We start from the raw sequence: 20,551 nt of genomic DNA, 5'->3' as shown, positions 1-20,551 counted from the left end.
CAGAGTACCACAGGCGTGCAGTTCTAAGAAAGAAGCTTTGTTCATGGAATCTACATTTTGATTTAGGCACAGATATAGAGTGGGGGAAATTTTTGACAGTGGATTCAGCTAGACGGATGTTTTTCGTAAAAGATTGGCAAGGGGGGACTAGAGATTAGAGTTCAAACGAGCACCTGTTTTAGGGAGATCATTGATGTAGATCAGGAAGAGAGTTGGGCCCAGGATGGACCCTTGGGGGACTCCAACATTAATACTGCAGGCCTCTGACTTTTGTCCATCAACCACTACTCTTATGAGCCTATCAGAGAGAAATGATTTAATGATAGAGAAAACATTTCCAGTTATACCGTAGCTGGAAATCTTGTGAAGTAGGCCCTTATGCCATACCTTGTCGAAGGCCTTTGATATGTCAGGAGCAATCGCCCTAGAAAGGAAGCCTTTGTCAAGAGATTCACTAATCATATGCGATATAACCGTTAGCACATCTGCGGTAGATCTTGCAGAACGGAAACCATATTGCGTGTCACTAAGAAGGTTATTTCTGCTGAGGTGGTTGACTATTTCTCTATTTAATATGGATTCCAGCAACTTACTCATAACACACAGGAGACTTTGTTACTTTCACATGAAGCTGTGCTGTTAACGCCATTTCCCTCAAGTCTCTCTGAAATGTTATTTAATTGCTTGTGTAGCATGAGCTTTATCAGAACTTTTCCAGGAACTGCCAATAATAAAGTGCCACGACTCTTGTCTTTTGATTTTTTGTGATAATATTAGAATCCTTCTACTGCTGACGGATTTTGTGAATCTTCCACGTGTGAGATTGACATGAAAAACGCTACTTTTTTAACATGATTAGAATTTGCAAGATGCTGTCTGGGCAAGGAATTAATTTTTTTTTTTTTAATTTTTTTTATTGAATATACTCCCTAGAGAATCTTTTTCATTTTAAGTTGATAAATTATTCATGTTTTGGATAATGAAGTTAAATTAATCTAATATTAAACTATCTGTCAAGGCAGACTTATTTATTTATTTTTGTATAAGTTCTAATCATTTATTATTATTAAGAAATTTTGAGATCATAGATGTCTTTATGGCATCATAAAAGTTGTAAATATAGTTATATTAACATTAGAATCGTATTTCGATTGTCTTTGTTAGCCATAATTTTGAGATGTTCTTACTGCTCTTCCTTCCTTGATATCTGCTATTTTGCTGATGTAGGATTGTTGAGAACAACATTGTGCATATTTCTCAGTATGTCTTTGTTATTATTGAACATTTTCTGATGCTTCCTACTGTAGCAACCAATGGGTTTGGCTTCTGCATCATACACAGATCATGCTATTGTAATTAGAATCTCTTCCCCTCATGAGAAGTTCAATATCTTTTAGGTTTTCAGCCAGTGATTGGTAAAAATTATTCTGAACCTCAGCCCTATTTCAATCGAGTAAACTCAAACCAAGGCATACTTTTAATCAAAATGATCTTTCTAGGACTCAAACTTCTCAATGTGTAATTGAGTAAGACAGCTTTTACATCAATGTTTTACAATGATATAGTCCAAGTTCTAATAACGGGTAGATAGATACCACAGACGATTAAGATTTGATTTTCCCAATGCCATGATCCTGATAACACAACTTTGCATTTTCCTACTTAAGCATTAAAATAGCTCAGAAAATAAATCTTGTTCTTAGGTATGACAACTACATCTGTTTACTGATACACCATCCTCTGGTAGTCCAATTTGGAACATAGGCATTTAGTAGTATGGCTTAATGAATATTTTTTTTACCAGAGAGATTATGACAGAGATGAGACTTTCCCTCATGCTGATTGATGCAGTGTTGGCATCAAACTATATCAACATAGAACTATAAAATATTTAAACCAATCTACTTAGCAAAACCAATAATAATAATAAATGGGGAACACATACCTTTATTGGATTATTCCAATAAAGGTATGTGTTCCCTTTTATTGAGTCTGGTTTTGCTAAGTAGATTGGTTTAAATATTCTGTAGTTCTATGTTGATATCTTTTGATGCCAACAGACTACTTATGTTCCACTTTACCGGTTCAAAACGGATTATTTTCCTGTATTGATTTCGACTACAAAGAGAAATGCATGGTTGGTATGTTGTAGTTCATTTGAATGGATAATAATAGTGCATTGTTGGCACCATGACTTTTTAAAACAGAAGTTTTTGGGGGAACATCAAAATAGAAGTTTTAATTATATTGTTAATAGTGTGTGAATACTAAACATTTTGTTAACTACGACATCTTATGTTTGAATTTCACATATACGGGGTGACCCCCCCAAAAACAAAAGTTAAATGGAGACCATCTAGAACATATGCTGTAAAACGGTGAAAAAAAAAAAGGCCAAATACCTTAGTGTTTTGATGTGATGTTTTGAATATAATAAACTAGTTATGACCAAAGTTTCATTTCATTCGGACAAAACACTAAGAAACGGGGCCTAATTAGAGTTGGGGCCCGTTTTTATGGGCCACCCTGTATAAATGGAAGAAATAAATAATGCAAATATAAATTTTTGTATGCAAAATCTAAGCAAACATTAATTAGAACAATTTTTGATTGCTTATTTTAAAAGTCCTAATTCCTAAAAAAAAGTCCTAAGTCCTAAAATTCAAAGTTTTCAGAAATCAATGGGCCCTTTTCTAGGGGGGGGGGAGGGTGAGAGCTAGTACTTGATCTCTATATACGAAATACATAGATATTCGAATATTTCATTAAAGTTCTCCTTTACATCTCAAACAAGAAATTAAGAACATAATTTTCCCCTCGCCAATTGATCATTTTAATATGTTATAGTATATCTTTCTTTTTGGTCTCTTTGCAAGACAAGAATTCATCTATTCTGGTGGAGTATCCAGCTTAGTTAATATCACTTGAAGGAGGTGAACTATTCCTCGTACAAGCCAGTGTGGGTTAGCAATACTGAAGGGATCTTGTGACATTGTTTAAATGATTAACGACACAAACTAACAACCTGGTGTGCCAAGTCTGAATCCAGTTCGTTCCACAGACGCACTTTCATTTAGGCGTTCACGTAACCAATATCTAACTAGAAAGATAATACGGAAAAAACATAGATATTCAAATATTCCATTAAAGTTATCATTTACATCTCAAGCACTGTCACTAAAGAAATTGACAACATAATTTTCCTCTCTCCAACTGATCATTTAAATATGCTGTAGATTACCTTTCTTGTAATCTCTTGGTCTTAATGGATTCCAAGACAATAATTCATCTTGTCTGATGGAGTATTTAACTTGGTGCTGTTACTTGATGTAATGTCACTTAGACAAGGTGCCCCATTCCTTGTAAAAGCCAATGTTGGTTAGTCATACTGAGGAGATCTTATTTGTGCGGCGAATACTATGTGATTTTAAATATTTAGTCTGAGTTTACTTGTAAGGGAAAGTATCTTCATACTAGGTTGTCCTGTGAAACTCCTGTATACAGAGAGACCTTAGACACTCGAGGATATTGTCTAGTAAGCATTAACATGTAATAGTATGTGGTTTATAAATAAAAAATATACAAAACTCTTGAAAGAATGTGTAGTACCTCTTAATATGATTGTCGTAATCATATTAAGTGATCAAATCTTATAGATATTGGTAAGGTTTTTGATGAACAGATGTGAAAATACAATATTACATAAACATTGCAGCAAGTATGAATTAATAAAATATTAACAAGATCTCAAAACTATGCCAATTTGCAAAGCGATTATAATAGTGCTAGTCGGCAAATAAAATTAAAATGGGGGGGGGGAAAAAAAAGAAAGAAAGCATTGATCATAGATGTTTACTTACATCTCGGATGTAACCCATAATTATCAACACTACATTGTTGTAGTGCTATTGGATAACTTCCACTCAAACCTTTAGAAAAAACTATGGATCTATCTTATACCTCCAGCTATGGGTGAAAGTTTACTTTACCCTATTTCACCAATAGCTAGAGATTAGGAGAAAAACTTTGAAATAACACCATCTTGCAGAATGTGACTGCAAAGAAAATCATAGAAATTAATGATCATCAATGCTTACAACACATCTGGTATTTAATCATTAGGGCTATGACAACAGAATATTCTTAACATTGACTCTCGTGTATATATCTGACACAGTTTATCAACCGAGAACCACATCACTGTATATAAAAGCATATTAGATATCAATGGATACACATTCGAGAGTCAAAACAATGAAAAGAATATGCTGTTGTCCTAGCCCTATTGATCATACAGTGAATATTAATATTAAGAAATCTCTATATAAAAAATATATACAGCATAATCATTATTGACACATTGGTTCCCGTTAGATCACCGAAGTTAAGCAACATTGAGCCTGGTCAGTACTAAAATGGGTGACCATTTGGGAACTCCAGGTGCTGTATGTGTTCTCTGCTTATCTCAGCATTGTTTCCAGTCGTCTAACACTTCTCCTTGCCACTGGACTCTAGCAGTGCTGATTCAGGAGAGGTGTGGTCAGTTATTGCACAACCTTTGCCTTTCAATTACTCACATGGCTACATTTACAGGTGGTATCCATTGCCTCTTAAGACTGAACGGAGGCATTGCTCATCGATATGAAAAAATAAATGACGATAATTAATAAAATTTATTTAAGCTTTTACAGCCAAGACGTTTGGATTTCTAAGATATGCACAGACGAATACTGATCTGGAAATTGATCAATTATTAATGTAAACAAAGGCAAACTGTGACCAATCTAAGGAATATCAATTACCTCGCATACTTTTTTGGATCATCTGCGTTGCTGCAAAGTTCATCATCATCATCACCACTCTCAAAGCTGAAAGAAAATAAAACAAAAGCCATTAGTTTTCTCTTTTTTTTTTCTAATTTATGGAATTTATCTATAAAAATGAGGAAACTTCTCAACCTATATATTCAACGAATTTATGATCTACAGACTTGAAATTTGATATATAGGGTATTCAGACACGTGGAAAACTTCTTAATCGATTTTCATCCGGAAAAAAGGGCTGCTAGGAGGTCAAAATGTTTTTAAAAATTGGTATTTGGGGTTCATCAGATTTTTATCTGTTAACTGCTTCACGATTGTGCATGTGCAGTCGTGAAACAGAAGCGCTTTCTTATGTTAAGAATAAGTAGGTTTGAAAACACTTTTTAAAGATCGTGTCAAGCTGATCTAATGGTTATTGTACTTGACTGTGTTTAATCTCAGAGTATTTAAATTTTTTTTTTTTTTACTTAGAAGAAGTGAACTGTTTAGAAAAACATAATACTTGCATTCATATGTCTCAGTTTCTTTTTGTTTTCTTTTTTTTACTTCATCTTTTTTTTTTTTTTAAGGAATAACGTTACATTTAATACCTACAGTATTTCTGCTTATAATAAATAAGAAATCTACATTGATTAAAATATAATATTTATGCGTATTTTATGACTAGGTAAAGCTGGGCAGCCTGTTATCCATCCAACGCGGTCGTAGCTGAGATTGAACTCACTACACGAGTTTGTAGTGTAATTCAAATCTTGTCTGTAGCTGAATACTTGCTGCTTCACCAGGGCTATCAAAAGTATTTTTTATCGAGATGCCATCACTAGATGGGGTGTCTACCACAGCTTAAGAGTGTCCCATCTACTCTTGAGAGAAGAATAGACTGGGCCAGTTTCTTAACCTGTAATTTTACCTCACGGTACATACAGCGCCTTGCCTTCCCAAATGGTAACCCATCTGATACTGGCCAGGCTCAACGTTGCTTAACGTCGGTGATCTGGCGAGAACTGGTGTGTCAACGTGGTTGTGCCATAATCTGCATTAATTAAAATATAATATTTATGCATATTTTACGACCGGGTAATGCTGGGCAGCCTGCCAGATATCTTATAAAATTTCAATTTGGCTGAAACTTAGAGCATCTGCATATTTTCCTCATATGATGTAGCACTAAATGAAAGAGAACTTGAAATTTAAATAGACTTTCAGAGAATAATCCCAATTTATAATCAATTTCATCAGTAAAATGAGTTTCAACATAAATGTGAAAACAGAACGACTTATGAAGACTTAATAGAATGAAAATGAAATATTTATCATCTTCTGAATGATCTAGAAGTTTAAAATTTACATATATTTTTATATCAAACAGATGAAAAATAAACATTTTATCAATTTTAAAGCATCGATTCTTTATTTTAAAATATTGCCGCCCCCCCCCCCCCTGACAAAAGGAGGGTGGACCTGTAAATTCGGCCTTGTCCGTTTGTCTGTCCGCACTTTTCTCAATTTGCTCAATTCTCGCTTTGGAATTTAAAAAAAATTTTGCTCAAACATTAAACATGATATGGGTAAAAAAGTAACAGAACAGATTTTCCAGGAAAACTCCAGACCTTAGGGGTGCCTTTTGGGTTAAAATGGCTAAAATTGACACTTTTGTGTTTATTGAAAAAAAATTGATGCCTTGGATTTTTATAAAACTTTTTGAAAAGCAGTAAGTAACTGATTTCTATATAATTTTGTTTGTCTATACTTTGTGATAACTCTTGGGTGTGCCCCAGGGGCTCTTTTAGGGCTAATAAAAAGATTCCATTTTTGGGACTATTTTACCATATTTGTCCCAAATTTTCTGTGTATTTCTATTTAGCAGTTTTGCATGGTGTTGAACTCAAATTTAAATATGTTACGGGGACTTTTTGGGGTAAATGGTGGAGGGGGTAACTCAAATTTACATATGTTAAGGCCTAAAACTGCACTGTTTGTTCATTTTCACTAAGATTTGATGTCCCCTGAGGACTTTTGAGGCTAAATGGAGGGGGGGGGGCAAATGCTGGACTTAGTCATTTTTTTTTTATGCTTCGTTCACTGTGCACTTACGGGGGACCATGCATGCTTCACTTTTTTCTTTTTTTAACACATTTATTACAAACCATGGAGAAGAAAACTAAAGGTGCTGACCGAAATTTAATTTTGATATGTTTTGTGTCCATATCATTCTATTTTGAATCTATTTTAGATCTCATAAAAAAAAGTGATTTGAGACAGAGCAAACAAAAAAGCGACCATAATAGAGGTCAGTGTACCCAATGATACAGGGCTTAACAGAGCTGAGAGGGAAAAGAAAGTATCAGGGACTTATGTATGCTATGAAACGAAATTGGAAATTAAAAGACGTTTCAATTATACCAGTAATCATAGGAGCAACTGGGCTTATGAAAAAGAACTTTAAAAAGTACATAGCAAGCATACCCGGTGAACCAAGTGCAAGTGAAATACAAACGATTGCACTGAAAGGGATGGCTAGAATCCTGAAAAGATTTCTTGGTTGGACTCACTAAAATAGGGGTAAATGTCAGACATCTGGCTGGATGTCCCATCCCCTAGAAGAAAAAGGTTAAGAAAAATGAAAAATAAAAAAAGGGAGAGGATATGTTTTAATTACTTTATTAATCCCAGTTCATCAAGTTGTTTGATTAGCTACTTTTTCATGAGTTATTGTTTTCAGAAAAAAACATCATTTTCTTCCTTATAGTTGTAAAATATGTCTGTAACTGTCAGAAACTTGGCATGAAGTTAATGCCTCACTTTTTTTTTTAATTAACGTATATCGAATTAACTGGAATTTCAATTACCTTCTTTCATTATGCAACCAAATCTGCAACTGTTGTAACTTTATAAGTGCTTTTTGATTTAGAGCAAAATCACTATCAATAAATTCCCCCACTCCTTATCATTGCCTAAACCTAAACACGGATTCCATGAACAAAGTTTCCTTTCTAGAACTGCCCACCTGTGGAACTCTGTTCCGCTGGTCTGCTTTACAGCTGACTACAATATCATTATCTTCACGTCCAATGTAAACAAGTTCTTGTTGAACCATCCTCGTAAATGATACACACATTAAGCCTTATCCTCGAGTGGCCTATGCACCTTGATATGTGGTGGCCGCTTTGTAAAAAAAAAAAAAAAAAAAAAAGATGAAACTATTTATCAAACAAAATCTGTTACTCAGATCGTTCTAGATTCTGCAATTAATCAAATTCATTTTCGGCACTTTCAGACAATAATTATCACCTAATTAACAGATTAGTATATTCACTTACTGTCTTTATGGTTTTCTGTCATCATGCAAAAGAATTATCGGAAACTAGCAAAGATACCCGTGCTTCGCACGGAGCTTTGTTGCGCACTCGGGTACCAAAATCTGTGGGCACCTTTCCAGTAAGTTGATGTTGTAAGAGCAACGATTGCATAAGGTGATTAACATTTTAACTACCTCTTGTAGTGACTGAAATTCAATCAGGAACTTCACAAAACATTTTCATCAAAAAGGAAGGTTACTTGATGTTACATAGTAAATTTTTCATTGAAGTCATTTTCAACTCTTGCTTAAATTTTATCTTGCACATTCAATACTAAAAACTTACCACAATCAGATCATGTCAGTTTTTCCTCATATCCATTTCTCGAACTTTTCACTAAAGAGCCTCAGGGTAAACTACATTTCTGCTGCTTTGATTTGGAGCCAGAATGTAGAGTTTTTCTGAACTTCCTGTCCGGCTGATGGAGACGTAGAACATACCGTGACTGAAGCAGTCTGATGTCAAGTCTACGCCAATGGTGTTAAATGTCTGACCTTGACTTTTGTTTATGCTCATTGCAAAACACACCTTCACAGGAAATTGGAGTCTCCGGAATTTAAATGGAAGTACTGAGTCCGATGGAACTAAGGGGATCCTTGGCAGTAGAATGGTTTCGCCTTTGTAGGGACCACAGGAAATGGTGGCCTCAAGTACATTGGTGTGCAATCTGGTGATAACACATCTGGTTCCGTTTGTTGTTTTTGGCGGTTCCAAGGATCGAAGAATCATGATTGGCGATCCAATTTTTAGATTTAAAATGTGTGGAGGCATTCCAGATATCTCCAAAGAGTTTAAAAACTCCACAGGGTAGTGAACAGCTTCATATTCATTAGTAGCTGAATCAACTGACTTGTATTGCTTTGTGTCTCCTGGAAATTCATCCATTATTGAATTGTTCAAATGATTCACATTGCTGTTTAATGGCGAAATAATAGCCCTCTCAGCAAGCCAATCCGGTGATTTTCCATTGTTTTGCAGGTCTGGGTACACTTTGTCTTTCAGTTGCTTCTGATTACCGACACATTTACCAAGCGCAGTTGGAATCTTAATTGTGTCAGGTGAAGAAGTGATAGGAAACTGACCATTACCGATTTGGAGAAGCAATTTTGAGAAGTCTGCTGCAGCTGTGTTATCAGAGATATAGGCTCTCATATTAGTAGTCAGTCTCTTCACTATAACGTGCCTCCAGAGATAGGATTGTTTCAAACTTGCATTGACAATGTTAGCCCTTGTGCCATTTTTAACCACTGGGAGGATTTGACGGAAATCACCGCAAAATAAGGTTGGAATGCCACCCATGGGATTCTTGTTTCCTGTGATGTCTTGCAGTGTTCGGTCAATTGCTTCATAAGCACTCTTGTGCGTCATTGGGGCTTCGTCTACAATGATTGCAGAGGTGTCTCTAATTACATTTGCCAAGGCTGAGTTACCAGTAATTTTGCAAACTGGCTGATCCATTCGATGAGTATCCAAGGGTACTTTAAAAGTGCTGTGAAGAGTGCGGCCACTTTGTAGTAGAGTAGCAGCAATGCCACTGAATGCTTTTGCAAGCACAATCTTTCTCATGGATCTAATCTTTGCAAGGATCAAATTGATTACAAAAGTCTTGCCCGTACCACCTGGAGCATCAAGAAACATCATGTTTTTGTTCATTTCACCTTGTGCTTCCAACATTGCCATGAATGAATTGTAAACTTCTCTTTGAGAATCGGTCAGTTTTTCTTGCATATTTTCTGCTTGTAGGGAAGTTCTTCAAGATTATAAGTAACTTCACGTTGATACTCTCTCGCGAGTCTTTCATCTCTCCCTTGCATTGGTGCAGGTAATCCATAGCTTGCCAATGGTTGACCGCACATAAGGAGAACTTTTTCTTCAATTAGACAAAGAGTTTTATTGTAGATGTCCTCATTAAAATCTGCTTCTGGATTGTTAACTTCTTGCCTGTATCTGTGAAGAATGTCTTCAGATATTACATCACGAAAAGCCATCCAGATCTCAAGAGGATTTCTTGGCTCACAGGCTGTTAAAATTATCACAAATAGGCTTCGCAAATTTGAAGGTGATTGAGTGGCACTTGCCTCTCCTACTGCTTGATGCAAGTGATGGTCATTTTCTAGAAGGCCTCGAGCAAGGCACGCTGCTCTGTATGTTTCAAACACCTGACCATTGTATGCTCGCAAATTTTGAAATGAAGTTGGACCAGCAACCTCATTGAGCAACAGGCGTAAGAAATAACACTCCCCTGCTTTTGGACTAATCGTGTAGATTCTCCCAATGCATGGTGCCTTCCATACATCATCATTTTCAGTACCTTCAATTGTACCCCACGCATTCTTCTCATCCATTTCTTTGTCGATTTGTTCCAAGTGTAAAACTCAGGGACTTCTACGTATTTGAGACCCCTTGCAAAGTCATCCTCATGGCAGAGTTGAAAAAATGCTGTCAAAGTTGTGGCAGGCGGTGGACCTTGGGCTCGTTCCAGAGCAGTATCAGCTGAGAACATGACACGCTGCCCATTTTCAAGATGAACAGAAAGTTGTACAATTGGGGGGAAATGTTCATGGATGGGATGTTCCAATATCCTCCAGGCTGCCTCTGAACTGCCAACATACCTTGCATTCTAGAACTGCTGGATCTCATCCACAATGTGACTTTGTACTTGGCCTTGTTGGTTAGCTGCTCCATCAGTTCTTTGTAGTTCAAACACTGCTTGATCACATCCTTTATTCACGTATTTGAGGACATATTTGATGCTTTGGATCGAGCTGCAAATTTCTACGTTAATGTGAGCGTTGAACTGCTGAAGGAGGACCTTGTTGTACGGAACAATCCACTGGTTTGTTATTTCTTGATTAACATACCGACCATTTCTCTTCATCCTTATTGTACCAGTCTGGCCTCCATCTTCTGGTTTTCTTCGCCTGTACTTGGGGTAAGAGTCTTGGCCTTGCTTGGTACACTGAAGAAATTCTTTTGGGTATTTTTTGGAACATTTGTTGTCAATCATACATGGACAATTTGGATTAAATGGTCCACAAGGTCCATGCACCATATGTGCCATCACTTTAGCATGAAGATCAGGATCTTCCTCTTTGTCAGGGATCTCTGCAGATATGCAGAGATCCATTTTTTCTGGTAGAAGTTTGTCCTCTGGGGCCTGCCAGGTGAGGATGTGTGCATGCGGCAGTCCTCTTTTTTGATATTCAATACTGTACAGGAAAGCCCTCAACCTGCCAAATCCTCCCTTTTTAATAAATTCAAGTAACTTTTTTAGCTTCTGCCTGAAAACCCTGGCAACAATATCTGGACGATCCTGAGGGTCTTGCCCTTGAAGACAATTTTCTGTAATTTCTGTCCACTTTGGATTTGTTGTGAACGTGATGAAGAGGTCGGCTCGGCCCATTCGCCGAACATATGCCATGGCATCACTTTGACGCTCAAACATGTATCGAGGGCCTCCTGTATAAGTTGCCGGAAGTACAACTCGTTGACCAAACTGTTCTGGATTCCCATCCTCCCTAAGAATTGAATCTCTCAAGTTGCTATAATTGTCAGCTCTCAGGGTCTGTTGCTCACGCCTCAGGAACTGTAAACGTTCTGTTTCAATCTTGCAGTACACATCCACCAGCCATTGTTGAAATAGCCTTCGGTACCAGAGAAAATAGTTTCCAGGCCGAGTCATTAAATGGTACGAATAAAATTGCTGTTGGGTAACTTTTCGCCCATTGGATGCCTTCATGTAGATGTTGTAAGATGGAGAACCATAGGGGTACATTAACGGGTACATTAAAGTATCGTAGAGGGGATGTAGTTCGGAGATCCATTTTAATGTATCATTTCTAAAACGCAAGACAATATCCCGGTTAGCTGTTGGTTCATTCTCCATTAATATTCCAATCTCATACGTTGTTGTTGGAGCATTGAATCGCCGTGGATGCTCTTCTTGCGGCCTTCGGTCTTCCCTTATGACAACTTTATGTTCTACCAAGTGTTCTTCTTCAATCCTCTCCTTTGTTGTTTTCAGCTGACAAATAAAGCTGTTGTTCTCATGTAAAAATTCAGTCAGACTTTGGAGAATGTCTCTATTGAGTCTACTGTCACGTCCCCGATTATGTAGTTCCTCTTCCAGACTATTCAAGAAGTAGACTTGAATAAACTTTGCTGTTTCATCTTCAGGTGGTAAAAGACTCCCAATCTGGTGGCAAACCTGGCCTCGAATTCTAAAAGAAGGATTCCACCCATGTACTGCCGCAATTTTGTGACCAAATGATGTCATTGCAAAACAATTGTTATAACTGCGTAGATTTTGCAGAAAATCTTTAGAGATGGGACCATTGCCGGAGAGCAAATCTTGAAGCAACTGAGGCAGTGGTGGAAAGCTATCAAGCACAACTTTGCCAGAAGAACAACAACAACCAGGGGTTTCTCCTTTAAATTTTACAGCTGAGCAATGTTGACATACTTTGTCCATTTTTCCTATATCAGCTGTAGTGAGAGAGTCATTTTTGTTGTAGAGCAATCCTTTTCTATTGCAGTGTTCTATTTCATGGTGTCTCAAAGCAGTCATTCGTTGTCTAGCTGCCTCGTTTTCTGTCAATTGCTGGGGCAAAGTCATACTCTCTCTCCATGCAGCCTCTCGTTGTTGCCCTTGGTATAGGCGAAAGCTTCGTTGGGTTTCCGATTCATTCTGATGTCGTTGAGCCACTCTCAACTCACCTTGTGTACGTCTACTTACCTCATATAATTCATTCGATCGTAATATTGCTTCTCTTTCCAGTGCATATCTTTGCCTTTCTTGAATTTCATCTTGTGATGAATTTAACCGCCTTACAGCATGTCTAGTTCTGTCAGCTTCACGTTGGGGTTCTCTTTCCAAATCTGACAGTCTTGCTCTCCTTTCTCTTTGACGTATCCTGTTAAGTTCTAGACGTCTTTCTCTATCTGAATTGTTTTCATTGGAGCGAATTGCAGCAACTCTTAGTCTATTAGCTTCCAATCTTTCCATTCTTTCTTCCTCACTTTCGTTTCTACTTCGTTTGGGTGGCATAATTTCGGTTTTAAACGGAATTTTTTAACGATATTAATGATTGTAAATTAATTAAGCGTAAAGGAAATGTATACTAACTGAAATGGACGAACTATAAATAATATTTCTGAATAGTACAATTATAAACAATTATATTGTACCTATTTACTATGCCTCCCCACGGGACAGAGTTAGACACCAGGGTCGTTTTTTAACGTGGAGAAAAGGTACAAAAATAAAAATTGTCTCAGTCGTGAAGGATTTCTCCTCCACCGAAAGAGAACAAGAAAATGAAGTGCAGCATCTGAAGAACAGATACTACACTTTGATCTTGACCAAAAGGAATGAATAAAAGCGACCTACGTGTGACTCATTACTTCCGGGTGTAAACGTCACAGTCTAAAAGTAATAATTAAAAAAAAAAGTAAATGTAAAATAAATGTAATACCAACTTAGGTTAACTAAGTAAACAGTACAATTAAAACAGTTCTATTAAAACAAATAATTACTAAGATCTAGGTAATTGTTAGTCTCATTGTTATGGTTTTAAAGAAAAAAATGTGTAAAAAAAAGTTCTGCTTTTGTAGGCACCGCCAAAACTGGGGGGGGGGGGGCAGGTCAGTACTTTTTGACGGACCGTCTTTTTAAAAATCTACCAAAAATCAGGTAATTATCCGATCAATACGAAATTTTCAGCGATTATTAGGAGAAGAATGAACTTTATAACAGTGTACTTATTTTTCATAAACGATATTTATATATATATTTTTTTTTGCTTACAAAACCCCCCCTTGTTTTGAAGTGGGAACAAATATGCTTAAAATAATCATCTGAAACTGAACAAAACATATTGTGTTGTTGTAAGGGACAGAATTATAGATTAAAAAAAAAAAAAAAAAAAAAAATTGTTTGCATACCTTATTTTGACGTCTGAATATCAGAACTTCGATTGTGTTTAATTATCCCGCTTTTGAGTTTTGAAGTGTGAAATTCGGTGAATATGTTAAGTAAAATAATTAATTTAAGTTAAGCAAAACAAAAAAAAAAAATTTTTTTATATTTATACGAAAAAAGCCATTTTAAAATTTTTGATAAATAAATTAACAATTTTTTTTTAGCGAGCCGAATAATGCATGACCATTATTAAACAGAGCATGCTTTGAATAATCGATACAAAAAAAAAAAATTCGATAAATATTGTGCCCTTTGTGTTAAAAATAGCATCATTTTTTTCGATCTCGTTTGAAAACGTTTGCCGCCTTTCGACTACGGTGGACCAAAAGCGCTGAAATAATTTTTTTTTATTCTGCTTTAAATTGCCCCCTCCCCCCATTTTGGGGAGCCTGGCCCCCACACACATACACATTAAAAACCAAACTCATACAAATGGTCACCCATCTGGTACTGGCCAGCCTCAGCTTAATAATACATTGAAATTTTCGTCACTGAAAAATAAGTTTTTTTGGCCTGTTTAGTCTTCCATAGTTTTCGTCTCATTGAAAGAAAACGTAAACAGAGTCGATCTGAACTCTTCGGCGACGCGAAATATCTGGTTACATATATGAATAAGTGGAATTATTTGAAATTCAGGTACTTATATTATAATATTTTTGCATATTCTCTTAGAAAATCATCCTAAATCTTAGTTAGACAATAAATGAATAAATAAATTATTTCAAAAACCCTTTTTTTTTTTAATATTTAAGTACGTTTTTTGTGCAAGACAAAAAATAACAATTGTTAACTTTTTGGGAAAATTTAACATTTAAAATTGAATTAAAAATAGTAGAAAAAGTTTTACATTATTCTGTTTTCTATATGATAAAATTCAGGGTTTTATCTTTCTGGAAAAAAAAAGTTACTCAGAAATAATGGATTTTAATAAATGTAATTTAGTTTTAAAAAACAACAACAACTTGATTTTGCGGCCATTTTTGGCGGTGCCTATGCTTTTGTGAGTACGTGTATTTCTTTTAAATTACATAACCTTTTTATTTTATTATTTATATCTCTTTTAAATTTATATATTTTGTTAGTAAACTGGAAGAAATTCAGTTGAATAAAACCTTGTTCGTGTTCTTTACGTTAAACTCATATTTTTATAAAAGGTTCATCCGGTTTAAAGAAAGCACTAAGTTTAAATAAGACTGGAAATAACTAATTCAATATATAAATAGAAAAATGAAATAAATATAAGCTTTAAGTCTTAAGATAGTAATAATCAAAATGTAATAAATTATTTGTAGTTCAAATCTATGATAAACAGGCTTTCGAAATAGGCTCGACCAGAAAGATTAAATTGGAACGAAATTATAATCTCCGTGCCATTTTCAAAACAACCCCACAAAAGTAACGATATCCTGCAGTTGGTTAAATGACAATCGTTGTAAGAAAAATGTAAAAGAAAATGCGCTTATCTGTTTATTTTGACCTGTTTTATTTAATTAAAAAAAAATTGGCTATAACTGGAAGAGAGCGTTATGTTTTGGGGGTTGTTTAAAAAATAGAATGGAAATAAAGTTAGTTCCGTTTTAATTGTGTTTAATTGCGGCAAGCGCTAACAAAATCGAAAAATCACTGTTTACATTCGAAATGTTAACTTTTATAGGTTTACAGGTTTGCTGACAAGGCTGGGGGTGTTTAATACAATTATTTTACTAAATTGATTTTTTTCATTTAAAAATAAAATTATTTATTTTTTAATAAAGTTTTATTTTAAAATATTTGTTTTTGTTTATTTATATAAAATTACGATAGTTGAATTGTATTCTTTCAATTATATTGGCAAGTAAAATATAAAAGATTAAAACGGAACGAAATTGAAATTTCCATTGCTCGCCAATGAATTGTTTTGATAATATACGTAAAGTGAAATAAATCGAATATAAAATTAAATGAAAATATATTAAATAATTAAATGTTAAATAGATTTTGTAAATAGTACAGTTGAAATGATTAGAATATTTCCAATATGTAATAAGGTCGAGGTAATTAGTTAAAGAGATTTAATATAATGTGATATGCAAATGAGCATAAGTCATTCGATATGGGGGTGGTTTGTAGACTAGTATATAAAGAAATTAGGCATAGATTCTTATGTCTCCTATAACAGAAACATCCTAAAATGGGTTCTAATGTTTCTCTACCAGGAGAGATCCACCCTCTTACCTCCTTTATATTTCGTTGATGATGGAGAGCTGTACACACAGACAGAACCACACGAACCCTATTACTTTATAAAAATATAGATGATAAAGTAATTCAGAAGATAATCAAAGTTAAAAAAATTAAGCAATCTGATTGGTTGAGAGCTTTTCACTTCATAAAAAATTAAACTTTTTTTTTTTAAGATACACAAGACTTTATGATTTTTTAGTATATAATTTTTAGTAATTATCATTAGCCAATATTTAAAAAAAATATCTCCAAAATCGAGGATCATCGCCTACCAAAGATAGCCTTGAATGGCAAACTCTCCACTGGCCGCCGTGACAGAGGGGCACCGAAGAAACGATATAAAGACTTTCTGAAGTCATTCCTTCGTGCCTGCCACATTAACCACCACCAGTGGTCTACTCTTGCTGCTGATCATGACACCTAGCGACACACTGTCCACCATTACATATGGAAAATCTTGGGAGGGAGGGTCCCAAACATAACACTAGTAGAAAGAGCTCACTAGCGGCAAGGAAGGCTCTGCTATATAAAAACCACACCTGGGACTACAGAGAATGAAGTCCCTCTCAACTATATTCCAGCTGCAATAAGAAATATAAGGAGAAAAAACTGGACACCTGGCTGGGAAAGATATCTGACCAGCCACCAACACCAGGCTACCCTAGTCTCAACCTGAATCGTCTAGTGAACTGAACCTCTGTATAAAGTGGACAGCCTAGATGCAGGGGAGCACCAGCTCAGCTGTGTCAATAACCGACGGAATAACACAAACTACAAACTATGTTAGGTTGATGATTTGTTATTGGGGGCACTACAACTTTGACTGTAAGCACAAAGCGATAGGAAAAGGTATTAAGGGTGAATGTTAGTAGGCGTTTGAAAAGAATGAAGTTGGAGTCAGATCTTGAAACAAAATAAATCGTATCCTATGCTATATATTTTATATATAGCAGCTTTATGTACCAAAATACAAAGCAGTGACAATCTGACAACAGACGAAAGTTAAAGTAATATTCATTGTGCTTGAGTTAAAAACTTAATTCGGGACTCTTTCAAGTTACTTTGGTCTTTCAACATATTGAAGAGATAAGGATGACCAGATTGGCGTGGACAATAAGGAAACCCAGTTAAAGGTGTTTGCAAATAACAAAAACTTGACTATGGCCAAGGTTATCCAGTGGACATGTACACCACCCGAGTCTGGCAGTAGACTAGATTAGGTTTTGAGGGAGTTGGAATGGAAAGGGTTGTAAGATTAACCTTTGTGACAGAGTTCATTAATGGCTCTATCAGACTACAATAAACCTTAGACCTGTTATACTCGTTATCTAAGAAGAAACTGAGAGCAAGAGTACTATATAAATGAAACCTAGGGCGACGATGTGATCAGTTATAGGACCACTTTGAAATGATGTCATACTTCCTGTCTGTAGCAGCCTTGCTCTTTTTTTTTTTTTAACATGGGTGTCACCACTTATCAAGGCCCAGAGGCCACTCAAGGATAAGGGTTAATAGGTATACATTAGTCATTGTGATTTTAGCATAGTAAACAGTGGGAATTTTGTAACTTGGATTACTTAGGGGGACGATTCAATTAGAACTTGTTCACATTGGACTTTTTCTTTTTTTTTTTTTTTCATAGGTATCAACACATTATCAAAGCCAAGAGGCCACTCAAGGATAAGGGTTAAAGAGTTTACAGTAGAAATTGGACAATATAATAATCATTAGTAATGAAAATTTGTTAAATTTGATAACTTATATGGAACGGCTCATCAAGAACTTGTTTACGTTAGACTTGAAGACAACCATATTGTAGTCAGCCGGAAAGCAGGAAAACGGAAGACAATTCCACAGGCGTGCAGTTCTAATAAAAAAGCTTTGCTCATGGAATCTACGTTTAGGTTTAGGCACAGATAAAGAGTGGGGGGAATTATTGATAGTGTTTACAGCTAGACGAGTGTTTCTTGTGAAAGTTTTGCGAGGGGGGACCATAGATTGAAGCTCAGTCGAACACTTTCCATGAAAATAACGATACATCAGAGACAAACTCGCAACATCTCTTCTGTGAGATAGAGGTTGCAAGGAAGAGAAAAGGACATCTCCTACGAGATAGCTTATTTGCTATTACTCAACTGCCCTTGAAAAATTTAAATTGAATATCTATTGAAGCTGTCCTGTTATCACTGGTATAAAGAGAAAAATAAATTATACAAACTTGATTAAATTCAGATTTATCCATATATTTTATTTATATTGGTAAATTTTAAATATTAGAAAACGAAATTAAAATTAAATCATTAAGAAAAAAAAAAGAAACAATTTATATATCTCTTCTAAAGTATGTTTGTTTCTGTCCAGACTTTGATTCATACTCTTTTTTTTTTTTTTTTTTTTTTTTTCATATATCGTTATGCATCTCAAAAATTAAATGTACTTTAAGGAAGAATAAAATAATGAAATCAAACTTACTCAATGAGGGATCCCTTACGCTTCCTGGTCTGTTCCATGGCTGCACTCCACTTTCCCTTTGCAGCAGCAGCAGCAGCTGTGGTAAGTGATGAAGCTGGATGGATTGTGGGAACCTGGAAATTCCCAGAGACCTGGTAGGGGTCTAAAAAAGAATAAGAAAATAAATATCAAAATGATAAATACGTAAGCACATTATTGGATAAAAGGATATGAGTAAAATTATCAATCATTTTAATACAATAAGTTTTTTCTTTCTTTATTACATTTGAAAAGTCTGTTGAACAAATATCTATAATATAAATCTCACCTATCTATTTGTATGTATGTATGTATGTATGTATATACTGGGGTGGAGAGGACTTCCGTAAGCCGTGGTGAAGGCAACCTTTCTAGGAGAAGCAAATCTCTGATTTAAAAAATCATAAAGCGGGAGACCAGTACCCGCTTTAAGCTGGTCTGCAGTTTAACTTGTTGCTGGCTATCTTGCTCTTGCTTGTTGCTGGATCTCAACATCTTGAACCGAGAGAGAGACTTAGCTGTCGTACAAAGCTAAGACTCTGTAGCATCATCTGTGTATAGATACTCCCTCAGGCATTTGTCTATAAAAATGGTCCTGTGGCGATGGAAGTCATTTTCGGCTCATGGACTTTAAGTGTCTGAAGGAGTGGTACTCGTCTGACAAGACGTTGCAATCATCATGTATATATATATATATATATATATATGTATGTATGTATTGCCTATAACTTTCGACAGAGGCGACGGATTTTCACAAGATAATATCGTTTTGAAGGTCGACTCTTCGGATGCCAAATATTGAAAAATTGGCTAAAAACATTCATTCCTTCACACTCAACTGGGCGTTTTTCTTCAGGGAGGGGTCGCTTTTTTCGGCGATATTTTCGAAAGTCATCCCCTCTTTTCGATTGACTAGCCTTAATTTAAACCTTCACCACTTCTGGTTTGGCGATGCACGCACCGGCAAAGATGTCACAATTTTTTTTTTCACATTCTTTTCCCCCTTCGCGGTACAGGTTTGAGCCTACTACCACTTTTTTTTTCCTCAACACACACCTCCAAACACCCGGGCACTCAGGCTAGTAAATATATAAAGAAAAAAGCGGTCGGATCCTTGAAGTTAGACCTAAATAGTATTGTATCAAACAAATTGATATTTGATTCTACCTAGCCAGTGACTTATTGGAATCTTCAGTCTGTGTTCGTTTTCATAAAAATAAAATCTAATACATTTCATCGATTACATAATCTGTTCTGCCAGATAATTCTTTCAGTATCGGATGTGACACAAGATTCATCATTTATTTTCATTGGATAATCGACAATTGTATAATTGAAAATGCTGCATTTTTGATAAATGATAAATTCAATATAGTATCTATAATCAATCATTGGGTACATAGTTATTTATATCAGGGTTTCCCAAACATTTTCAGCAAACGCCCCCCCCCTCCCGAACAATCGGACACTTACTATCGCTCCTCTCTACATGCATCCTTACAGAATAATGTTAGTAGTACATTATAAAAGTGAAAATAAAGACCTGAATATTCATATAGTTTTGTCAACATTACGGGGTGTGATTCTTGAATTCATTTTTCCAATTAAAAATAAGAGTGATACATATTCAGTCGAAGTTCTCACAAATCAAGGGGCCCCCTCCTTTCTTGGGGGCT

The 20,551-nt window shown here is 35.5% G+C and overlaps 1 protein-coding gene and 1 pseudogene across 2 annotated transcripts in view; one reads left to right on the top strand and one right to left on the bottom strand.

Annotated features, from left to right (window-relative positions):
- LOC145293242 (protein cycle-like) overlaps window positions 1–20,551 on the bottom strand; it is a 545,447-nt gene that overhangs the window by 107,193 nt on the left and 417,703 nt on the right. For both annotated transcript variants that reach the window (XM_080139811.1, XM_080139812.1), the window contains exons 2-3: window positions 18,858–18,999; window positions 4,803–4,868 (exon numbers count right to left, since the gene is read on the bottom strand). In XM_080139811.1, the coding sequence (XP_079995937.1) occupies window positions 4,803–4,868; window positions 18,858–18,999 (208 nt within the window). The remainder of the gene's footprint in view (window positions 1–4,802; window positions 4,869–18,857; window positions 19,000–20,551) is intronic.
- Window positions 4,334–4,452, top strand: LOC145293439 (5S ribosomal RNA; annotated as a pseudogene).

Source organism: Euprymna scolopes, chromosome 14 (assembly GCF_053919585.1).
Source record: "Euprymna scolopes isolate OS-2025 chromosome 14, ASM5391958v1, whole genome shotgun sequence".
Lineage (NCBI taxonomy): Eukaryota > Metazoa > Mollusca > Cephalopoda > Sepiida > Sepiolidae > Euprymna > Euprymna scolopes.
The sequence above is the reverse complement of the archived record's forward strand: the minus strand, read 5'-3'. Positions and strand labels throughout refer to the sequence as shown.